General features: G+C 36.8%; 1 protein-coding gene across 2 annotated transcripts; it reads right to left on the reverse strand.

The window, feature by feature from the left end:
* Window positions 1–173: 173 nt before the first annotated feature.
* On the reverse strand, window positions 174–6817 carry LOC125838606 (uncharacterized). Of its 2 annotated transcripts, none has more exons than XM_049517660.1 (8): window positions 6725–6817; window positions 6415–6621; window positions 4528–4588; window positions 4384–4420; window positions 3722–3799; window positions 3044–3116; window positions 1175–1214; window positions 174–457 (listed from the first exon to the last, which is right to left on the reverse strand). In XM_049517660.1, the coding sequence occupies exons 1-8, from the start codon at window positions 6761–6763 to the stop codon at window positions 408–410; spliced, it is 585 nt and encodes a 194-aa protein (XP_049373617.1). In that variant the 5' UTR covers window positions 6764–6817; the 3' UTR covers window positions 174–407. The 2 variants fall into 2 exon arrangements, with proteins under 2 accessions (XP_049373617.1, XP_049373618.1); XM_049517661.1 differs by having other exon boundaries at window positions 6415–6618; window positions 6725–6803.
* Window positions 6818–11080: the final 4263 nt, after the last annotated feature.

Raw genomic sequence — 11080 nt, forward strand, 5'->3', positions numbered from 1 at the left:
GATACACAATATCTTTTCAACCACAACGTTTAGTAAATTATGCAGACTTCAATATCAAGAACAACGAAGTGATTTTAAAGATCACATCACGTTAACAATACTTGAAATCAATGTCAAAAAAGTTAAGACACCTGAAATGATTAATGATACTTTTTAAGATGCATGAACTCTTTCACAACCAATGCAGACAACAAGAATATGAAGCAGTGACATATACATACAAATTGAAAATTGAAAGGCAAGAACAAGTTTATGCACTGCATTCCATAGAAACATGGATCATCTATCTTGATATTAGCACATCTATCAATTCCTCAGGTCAAGAACTAGGCACCTCTTCTCTGGGAAACATGGATCAAACAGTCGCTCAAATCTGAAACGGGTTCCAATAGAAGCTATCAGTATCATCAAAGGAGGCGCAGCTTCCCAGTCACTGAATCTACCGCTGACTTGCTTCCTGCTCAATAGTAAAATAAGTTTTGAGCATAGCACCAAAGGGATTTGAGTACAAGTTGTGCGCAAACACCAACCAAGCTAGCATGCTATCTCACAAAATGACAGTAGTGAACCTGGAGTATCCTCAAGAATAACAGAATTCATATTTGATTTGTAGGAATGCAAAACTTAATTTTATCAAAGGCACCATGGTTTCTATTTCTTGAAATGATTTCTTAACATTCCTCAAACAAGTTGTTTCCGAATATTTCTTTTGTTAAGTGGTGGAATTTGCAGCATCTTATAATCTATTAACAGAATTTTACCTTAAAAAAACACTAGTAATGGAATTTAAACATTCCAGTTTTTTTTATGAGAAGAGCAAATGATGATTTGAGGACAGTTCTCAAGGAGATCTTACAACTGTAAACAAGAGCAATTAGGATGTGCAGAGGTTTATTTTGACTGCCATAGAACAGGCTAGTTAGAAGAGAGCATTCTTTTGATAACCAATTAGAAGCGAGCATTTATACGTAGATGAAAACCTGAAAATTTACAGACTCTTAACTGATACAAATTCAGTACCACAAAATACAGGAAAGTATATCATCAGAAAAACAACAGAGCTGCAGAAGTACGACCATATATAATATATTATTAGCAAGCTAGTTTTGTTATAAAGCAATAGAAAAAGGAAAAAAAAAACAACGAATATCAGCAAACAGATTACGAAGTATACCTGGTCCAACTGCAAGAACTGTCCTTGAGCCTGATGCGACCTGCATATACAAATTCCAAAAAACATAAGCATGTTCTGATGACTGTCAATTGCACACGAAACAAGCAAGAAGTTATCCATCAGCCTGCAGCAGTAAAATCTTAGGATCTGGTATTAAGCTTCCAAGCAAGAGAACCATTTGGTCCCCCCACACAAAAAAAAAAAGGAGAATGAAAAGGACTCTACTCAAGAAGCTACTCAATAAGAATCTCTCTAGGTTTACTACTTAACCCACATAATCACAACCTCATATTCACCTTCTGTAATGCAAAGAATGAGATAACATGACTATAATATTCTTTCTGCAACTGAGAGCTGCCAACAAGCATAGATACTGTAGTATACCCTTGTCAGTCTCTAGATGTTCTTAGTGGATCAATTAACTATGCCTAATCCCAAATTAGTTAGATCATTTCTATAAACCGCCCGTACATACATTCCAACACTAGATAATTTGTCTTTTGTTGCAATTTGCTAGTTCATTAAAACTAGAAGTTCTCTAATCAACACTTACCCCTACAAGAATATACAAGTATCAATCAGAAAAAAAAGTCTCCTAACAAACACCAGACCTAATGTAAGTGTAATACTAATAACTACTAATCCTAATAGTTGATATCACTTATACAGACCATTACTTCTATATATGTTTGTTCTTCTCTATGTACACATTGATTCCAAGAGATTGTAACAGTGAGAAAACAATAGTTTGAGAGAGAACTCAACTTGATTATTCCCTCAAGCTATTGAGGTTTAGCTAAGTTTACATTCCCTAAAAAGGACTGGAAATCACTACAAATCAATGCCTAATTATAATAGGAGCAAATCAAGCTACCTATGGTAAATACATACATGTTGTAGAATATTCAGGGGATTCTAAAACTCCCCCTCAAACTGGTGCATACAAATTATATGTACCGAGACTAGGTCATGAGGGGAGAATTGTCCAAGTCCATATAAGTAGTTCAACTTTTCCTCATCCCACCGATGCGGGACTTAATACCCTGCTTCACGCACATGACTAGACATCTGGTGATTGGACAATTTTTAATATGGGGGGCTTGACATCCATAAATCATAAATTGGGATGGACGTGACTCTGATATCATGAAAAATTAGGTCTTGGGCCTAACTCACACCCCAAAGCTAATTCAAAGGGAGGAGGATCGCCCAAACCTTATGATGAGACCACTCATCTCATTAACCACCAATGTGGGACTTTTTTCATTCTTCAACACCCACCTCACGCCCAAGGCTAGACATCTTGTGCGTAGGCAATTTTAATTTTGGGGTCCAAACATTGGGTGAGATGGGTCCCTCTAATACCAAGTGAGAAAACAAGAGTTTGAGAGAGAACTCTGCTTGATTATTTACTCAAGCTATTGGGGTTTAAATACCTAAGTTTACATGTCTAAAAAAGAAACGGAAATCAATACTTAATTATAATAGGAGTAAATCAAGCTACCTACTGTATTTACATATGTTATAGAATATTCACGGGATTCTAATAGTAAGTATTTTGAAACAGTTTCTCTTCTCTATAACTCAGTCTTATCTCTACTTTTTTTGAATAAAAGAGCTTATTCCATGAATGAAGTTGTCCCCGAGTAGTGCGGGGGTAGGTGGAAAGTGGGACATATATCATATGATGCAGTCTTCCCCTAACAATTTTGCGATGCTTTTATTTCCATGATTTAAAATTGTGAAGAAACATTACCAAGAACAACTCTACTGTTGTGCCAACGCTAGCTCTCTCCTACATGTTCTTAATACTCTTTATATATTTCACAGAAGTATCATCAGTTTTACATTATTCCTTCGGAAGGATACCTGTGTACGTCCTGCATCAGCAACTACAAAAGTTGGAAGCCCAATGTCCTCAGCTGCTTCCTTCAACTTATTCCTAATAGAACATTTTCCAAACATATAAAAAACAGTGTCAATCTTAAAAGGAGAATCATGGTCAATGATGATTCATCAGTGTTATCAAAGGTGTGCTTAAGCCCTGAAGTGAGGCTCAAAACGTGTTGAGTGCTTCACTGTTTCGCCTCGCTTAATGTGCAATTCAATGTCGTCATCAAGGTTCTAAGGCATACTTTCCTTGCCAATGAACCTCTTTTGAAGAGATGACACCAAACAATTGATATATCACTTTATGTAATTATTTTTCAATTTTTTTGTGCATGTATTTGTCATTCATGCTTATAAATTATTAGTTATATATTTGTCTTTTTTCTCCCTTTGCGCCTTTTATTATTAAAACTCATGCTTTATTTGCGCTTTGCGCTTAAAGCCCCAGTGGACCTTAGACTTTTTTTGTGTTTTTTGCTTTTGATAACACTGTGATTCATACATCGGACCTCAACTTGTTTGGGACTAAGCAGTGGTTATAATTTATAAAACAGTGCCAATCATTCTTCAAAACGTGATGACACATTCTTCACAAGTAGGCATGGATGTTGGTGGTGTCTACGGACAGAGAAACATAGAGTAGGATCACCTGCTTACATTTCTTGCTGATTCTTGCAGGTAACAACTATTTTGGGCTGTCCACATTGCTCCCATTGCCTCAAAAGATACCGATCACTGCATTAGGTAATTCAATCAAATAAATTATCAAACAATGCCACTTCATATCTTTATAGTAAAAAAGAAAAAACAAGAAATTGGCAATCTGCAAAAGAAATGGGGTCCTCAGGTTGTTACAGGCCAAATGCTTTCTTGGATACTTGATGGGAACCATACAACTCTTTTTTTTTTATGGGTTGAGAATAATACAGCTCTAAAGGAGAGAATTTTTCCAGTAAAAGATTTCCGTATTTTCATTTATTGACATGCATAAAATTTAAGCACTCAGGAGTAGAAATGCGTAATTTGGATCAGTTATTGTAGGGGCTTGCGGAGGGCCAGGACATAGTTTAGTTTTTTCATCTAACAAAAGAACGCTCCTCGGGAGTGGGATCTCAAGACAATAAAGTTCCAAGTTTAATAACAAACACACTGAAATGGAATTTTGTAGCTGCACGTCACCAGCAAGGAGCTTAAGAGCCAATGCGGTTGGTGTAACTGTAAAACTACTTAGTTCTGCCCGTCCTTTCTATGGAAAATGACACTCAGGGTTAATGTCTTTGATTGTTCTCAGCAGTAGAGCATAATCCTTGTAGAGATACCTTTGCATAAGGTCTGCATACATGCCAGTAGCAGCATCTGCGTCGTTTAATTAAGTCGTTAAATTGACACAGACCACGAAAACATCATGAGAAACTTGAATAATATGGAACAATTGAAACATCAAAATGCTAGAGGTTCCTTACGAGCACACTGAGATGCAACTTTTCCTTGTGCCATTTTCAGGTCTTGTCTGACAACTAATACCTGTTATTAAATATCTCAAGGTCATAAAATAGCATTTGTACAAATCTATTCAACATAGAGACAGCCAAACATATACTTAGACCCAACAAATATCACTACATATGTTTCGATGATGAGAAGAAGGATCCAACATCAATTTCTTTTTCCTTATATGATTCTTTGTGTTTGTGAATACAGAGGGGGACTGAGTGTGTTCGTAGAATGAGTGGGGATGGGGGGATTGAGTACCAAATTTTTCAACATGCAATAAAACAACAACAATATATTTTATAAAACAATAAAATATATGATGAGGTCAATACAGTATCTTTTTTTGTAAGAAAAAAGAAGAATATAGTAAACACACAGTGTCTCGCACATACACAAATTAAAAGGGAAAAAAGCTGGATTCTAGTGTTTTCAAGATAAGGAAACACGATATAGAGTAATAAATAAGGTTCCTCTTTTTGTCTAGGAAAACGAAATTACATGAATGGAAATTGCCTTTGTGCCACCTCCCATTCTCATTAGTTACCGCCAAAATCATATGTCAAAAGAAGGGGAATTGTCCACATACCAGATGTGCAGTCCTAAGATGAGGAAAAATTAGACTCTTTATATAGACTTGGACAATCCTTCCCTCATAAGCTAACTTTTGGGGTTGAGTTAGGCTCATGATCCATTTCTTTTTGTGTTGAAGTTACCTTCTCTTTTTTTCTTAAGTAAAGTTTAATTTACTTTCTGGGCAAAGTATTTGGTGAAGATGCCAATTTTCAATCCTTCAAAAATGTACATGCTCCTAATTAATTTTCAAGAAGCCTAGCAACAACGTTGAAGTATCTCTAGTGCTAGGTATCAAAAAGTGAAGATTTTCCCACCTTGGCAACAGCAATATAGTTACAAATTTTCATAGGGGTATCTGATAGTTAACATATTTCCAAAGCCTGATAATTCATTGTTGTTGAAAGAGTACACATGAAAAGATTTTTCCTGAATATTTAACTCCATCTGTGTGAGCTCGCTCATGCAGGTCCCAAGCCTCAATAAAGTAAGAGAGTTGTCGAGGGTCAATTGGAAATCACCTCTCGACTCCATAAAGGTAGGGGTAAGGCTGCATACATCTTACCCTCCCAAAACCCCACCTGTGTGATTACACTGGGTTTGTTGTTGTTAGTATCACCCAACAATTCTTACCTATCCAGTTTGCTTTTGCATTATGAAGGCCAAAGCAAGAGTTACCAGAATATGCTAAAAAAGTTACAAACTTTAGAGCTAAATGCTCTTCTTTTTTTTTTCCTTTATGGGAGTGAAATAATATTTATCCTTTCATCTGCCTATTTTATTATCATAACATATTTATTAGGGAATTCACTTTGCAGTCCCTTGTTCAGTTGTATGTCCTTTCAGTAAAAGTATTACTACAAACCCCAAATAGTAATAAAAAATGCACAGATAGAAGTGAAAAATCTGAGTTGAGTTTTCAAGACACTCAACTTATAGTTATTATCTCAAAAACTCATCTTTTCTTCTTGATTCAAATTTTCTTCAACAAAAAAAAGGTGACTTTTTGAATTACTCACTCTGTCTCAATTTAAATGTCTTAATATGTCCCAAAAAAAGTGTCCCTGTCCATATTTAGTAGTTTCTCAATTCCAATATTCTACACGACACGGAGGGACGGAGGTAAAACTATTACTATTAATTGACTGACCATACGAGAAATCAACTCTGAGAACTACACTCTACCTGAACTGAACAAATAAAGTGTAACAAAATTAAACAAATCAAAATAATACTAATTCCAACAATTAGGGATAAAATCGAAAAGAAGAAGGAATTAAACAAACCATTTTGAGCTCTTCATCAGCCTTAGCTGGGGATAAAATCTTTTCAGGTTGATTTCTGTTCAACAAATTACTTGTCTTCTTCAAAGTATTACTTTTGGAGGGTTTTGACAAATCCAACAACAACCCAATAATGAAACCAATTACTATCCCTGGAATAAAATTCTCTGGCTTGAAACTTGCACCTAACCATTCTTTTTCCTCATTCTGCTGCCATTAATTAGTTTTTTTTTCTCAGCGTTAAATTACAGAAACAAGTAAAGTTACATTGAAATTAATATTAATACCCAAAATAGAAAAATGAGTTTTGTACCTTCTTGGTAGAATTGGAAGTGCTATCGAAGATACCCATTGAGCTTTGGTTGTTTGAGAGAAAAAAAAGAAGAAGATGAGTAGTGCTGGGGCTGAGAAATTTACTGGAACACAAAAGTATGACCATGTCATTTTTATCTATTTCTTTTTAAAAGATAAAATAAAAAGTAAAAATAAAGATACTAGTAGTTAACTAATTAAATTAATAAAAAATATAAGAAAACTAATAAATAAATCACAACAATTAATAGTTAAGAATAATTGAGGAGTGTTTCATTGAAGGATTAAATGAGTATTTCATGATACCAAGTTAATACAGAGATATACAAAACCTATGTGATAAAACAATTCATTTAATTGGAAAAAATTAAATAAATCAACTTCAATTATTGTTCCTCCACCCATAAATTCAAAACGAACTGCCTTTTGTTTTCTCTGTTATTTTTTATTTGTATTATTCTTCTAAAGAGCTTGTGTGCCACGGAGGCATAAATTCAATCGTTAAAGAGAAAAAAAACCAACCAACAAGTTATTTTAAATGGTAAAACATGTAATTTTATTTAATTGCTTCATTAGCATCCAAAAGATCAGAAAAAGTGTCAATATCAAATATTCTTTAAGTTTTTATTAGCCCATTAATCTAGCGTCTTTCTGAAAAAACTTTATAAGGACCTCCGTTATGAGTTGAGAAGCATTATGTATAGTCCCACTACTTTTTTTTTCAGGCATATTTTCACATTCACAAGCCATCTTTTAGGAATTACGTGTCTCTCTTGATTTTTCGTGTGTATTAGCCCATGGATCTGGCTCCTCGGAGAACCCAAAAAGGTATTTAAAAAAACTTTATGAGGACCTCCGTAATGAGTTGTGAAAGCGTTACGTACAGTCCCACCGTTTTTTCAAACATATTTTCGCATTTACAAGCAACTTTTTGGAATTGCGCGACTTTCTTGATTTTTCGTGTGTATTAGCCATGGATCTGGCGCCTTAGAGCACCCAAAATTTTGTTCTGAAAAAGCTTTATAAGGACCTCTGTAATGAGTTGGGGAAGTGTTACGTACAATCCCACTATTATTTGGCAAATTTTCGCATTTACAAGCCACCTTTAGGAATACCACATCTTTCTTGTTTTTTCGTGTTTTGCCATGGTTCTGGCGCCTCAGAGCACCCAATTTTTTTTTCCTGAGAAATCTTTCTGAGGACCTCTGTAATGAGTTGGGGAAGTGTTACGTACAATTCCACCATTATTTTCAGGAATTTTTTCGCATTTACAAGCCACTCTTAGGAATTACGCGACTTTATTGGTTTTTCATGTGTATAAGCCCATGGATTTGGCGCCTCAGAGCACCCAATTTTTTTTCTGAATAAAACTTTAAGAGGACATTCGTAATGAGTTGGGAAGCAATACGTACAAACCCACTATTTTTCGCATACTTTTGCATTTACTAACCAACTTTTAGGAATTATGAAACTATTTTTTGTTTTTCATGGATATTAGCCCATGGATCTGGGACCTCGGAGCACCCAATTTTTTTTCTTGAAATAACTTTATGAGGACTCTGTAATGAGTTAGGAAAGCGTTACGTACGGTCCTATCATGCATATTTTCGCATTTATAAGCCATATTTTAGGAATTACCTGACTTTCTTGGTTTTTCGTCTCTATTAGCCCACAGATTTAGTGCCTCGGAGCACTGACTTGTTCGATTAGGAGTTCGTCTTATGAGCATATCAGATGGTGGTGTAACAGTTCAGAATGGGTCAAAATCTTTATTGGTAGTGGATGTTAAGGAGACGCAAGAGAGTGATCCGATATTGCTCCAACTAAAGGGTGTAGTCCATCAGCAGAGAGTTGAGGTTTTCTCCCAAGGGGGAGATGGTGTGCTTCGCTATTAGGGTCAATTATGTGTTCCTAAGGCGGGTGAGTTAAGATAATAGATTCTCGTAGAATCCCATAATTCCATATATTCTATTCATCCATGCGACACTAAGATGTACCGTGATCTGCGGGAAGTCTTTTGATGGAATGGTATGAAAAGGGACAGCGGATTTTGTGGCTAAGTGCCCCAATTGTCAGCAAGTCAAGGTAAAACATCAGAAACCAGGAGGTATGACCCAAGAGATCAACATTCCTACTTGGAAGTGGGAAGTGATCAACATGGACTTCATCACAGGTTTACCTCGTACTCGCAGACAACATGACTCAATTTGGGTGATTGTTGATATAGTTACTAAGTTTGCATGCTTTTGGCGGTTAAGACTGCAGATTCGGCGGAGGACTACACCAAGATTTACATTAATGAGATAGTTAGGTTGAATGGAGTTCCTTTGTCTATCATCTCAGATAGAGGTCCTTAATTTACCTCTCATTTCTGGAAGTCATTTTAGAAAGGTCTTGGTACTCAGGTTAATCTTAGCACAATATTTCATCCGCAGACGGATGGGCAGACAAAGCGTACCATTCAGACCTTAGAGGACATGTTGAGAGCTTGTGTGATTGATTTCAAGGGTAGTTGGGATGATCATCTTCCTCTTATAGAGTTCGCCTACAATAATAGTTACCATTCCAGCATTCAAATGGCCCCTTATGTGGCATTGTATAGGAGTAGAGGTAGATCTCCAGTTGGCTGGTTTGAAGTAGGTGAAGTAACCTTGATAGGGCCAGAATTAGTTCATGATGCTATGGAGAAAGTGCAACTCGTTAGAGATAGACTTAAGATAGCCCAGAGTCGCCAGAAATCCTATGCAGATGTAAGGAGAAGGGAACTAGAGTTCCAAGTTGATGATTAGGTTTTCCTGAAAGTGTCGCCTATGAAAGGGGTGATGAGATTTGGCAAGAAAGGAAAGCTTAGTCCTAGATATGTAGGCCCTTACAAGATCTTGAAAAGGGTTGGTAAAGTGGCTTATGAGTTAGAGTTGCCAACAAAACTAGCAGCAGTGCATCCGGTCTTTCACATTTCGCTGTTGAAGAAGTGTGTAGGTGACCCAACATCTATTGTTCCTTTAGAAAGTGTGGTTGTGAAGGATATTCTCACTTATGAAGAGGTACCATTTGAAATCCTTGATCGTTAGGTTCGAAGGTTGAGAAACAAAGAAGTCGCTTCAGTCAAGGTTTTTTGGAGGAGTCAGTTCGTAAAGGGAGCTACTTGGGAAGCAGAAGCAGCCATGAAGGCCAAGTATCCTCACCTCTTTCCTTATGATTCCATTCCAGCTTGAGGTAATAGTTCCTCTTCAATTTTTCAGTCATTTATGCGCAGTTTTAGTCTTAGTATTATGTTTCTTCAGTTTGTACTTGCATTTTCAGCGTATTTGCATGTTCTTGGAACTTAGTTCAGTAAGAAATCAGTTTCCAGTGTTTAGTGGTAGAGTTGCAACTCTTTCCCTCCATCTCCAACTAGTTTAGTCTTTATTCGAGGACGAATGTTCCCAAGGGGGAGATAATGTAACACCCTGTATACTAAAACAGACCAGATTACAGATTTCTGGTGTTGCAGGTTTCACCCACGGGTACCATCCACGAATCGTAGGAGAACCCACGGTCCGTCCTGCAGGTGCGTGGTTCGCACTTGCGACCCTCCTCCCAAAAGCCTCAAGAAAATTGGCTAAGGGTCAGGCTACGCCAGGACCTACGGATCGTAGGTCAGACCACGGTCCGTGGTCCAGGGCCGTAGGTCGGATCCTCAAAATCCAGCCCTCAGTCACGATTGACGGTTGACCAGCACGGATCGCTAGTCGATCGACGGTCCGTCGGTGACCCCGACAACAATTAAGTCAGGGGTCTTTTGGTCTTTTCCTTATGCGTTGGACCCCTAATCTACGTCGTTTAGACCATATACTATGTGGTTTTGGTTAGTATTAGCCTAGAAACATAACTAGAACTTACATAAGTCAAATCATTAATCAAACCTTAGAAAATTAGAGCGTAAGAGGATAAAAGAGGTCAAGAACCCTAGTTCAAGAACACAACAAGGTTCCATCAGTTCCAGCCTTGAAATTGAAAGATTTCTCTGTGGAATTCGTCACCAGGTATGTGGGATTTCATTGGTGGATCCCTTTCACCCATTAGGTCCCAGATTTCAGTCAGATTCTTGATTCCCTTATTATCAACTAGACCTAGGGTTTCTAGAATTATAGCAGATTGTTGTGAATTAGTTATTGAATGTTCCAAATCAGTTTATCATGGCTTTTAGCATGTTTTAATATAGTTTCCTTCATAAATTCAGAACCCTAGCTATGTAGTTCTTTAGTTCATGAATTAAACTTGCTAGGTCAGTTATTTCAGATAATTCAGATATTTTCAGACATGCATGCCTCAGTTTCGAATGTGTCATTATCAATATATTAATGTTGTATTCTCA

The sequence above is a fragment of the Solanum verrucosum genome, unplaced genomic scaffold (genome assembly GCF_900185275.1).
Source record: "Solanum verrucosum unplaced genomic scaffold, falcon-dt-bn FXZP01000182.1, whole genome shotgun sequence".
In the NCBI taxonomy this organism is placed as follows: domain Eukaryota; kingdom Viridiplantae; phylum Streptophyta; class Magnoliopsida; order Solanales; family Solanaceae; genus Solanum; species Solanum verrucosum.

Coding starts and splice junctions, on each gene's coding strand:
- LOC125838606 (XM_049517660.1), bottom strand. CDS start 6,763: ATGGGTATCTTCGATAGCACTTCCAATTCTACCAAGAAG. Junction 3,117..3,721: donor TGCAAGAATCAGCAAGAAAT/GTAAGCAGGTGA, acceptor ATGTTCTATTAG/GAATAAGTTGAAGGAAGCAG. Junction 1,215..3,043: donor CTGATGCAGGACGTACACAG/GTATCCTTCCGA, acceptor TTGTATATGCAG/GTCGCATCAGGCTCAAGGAC.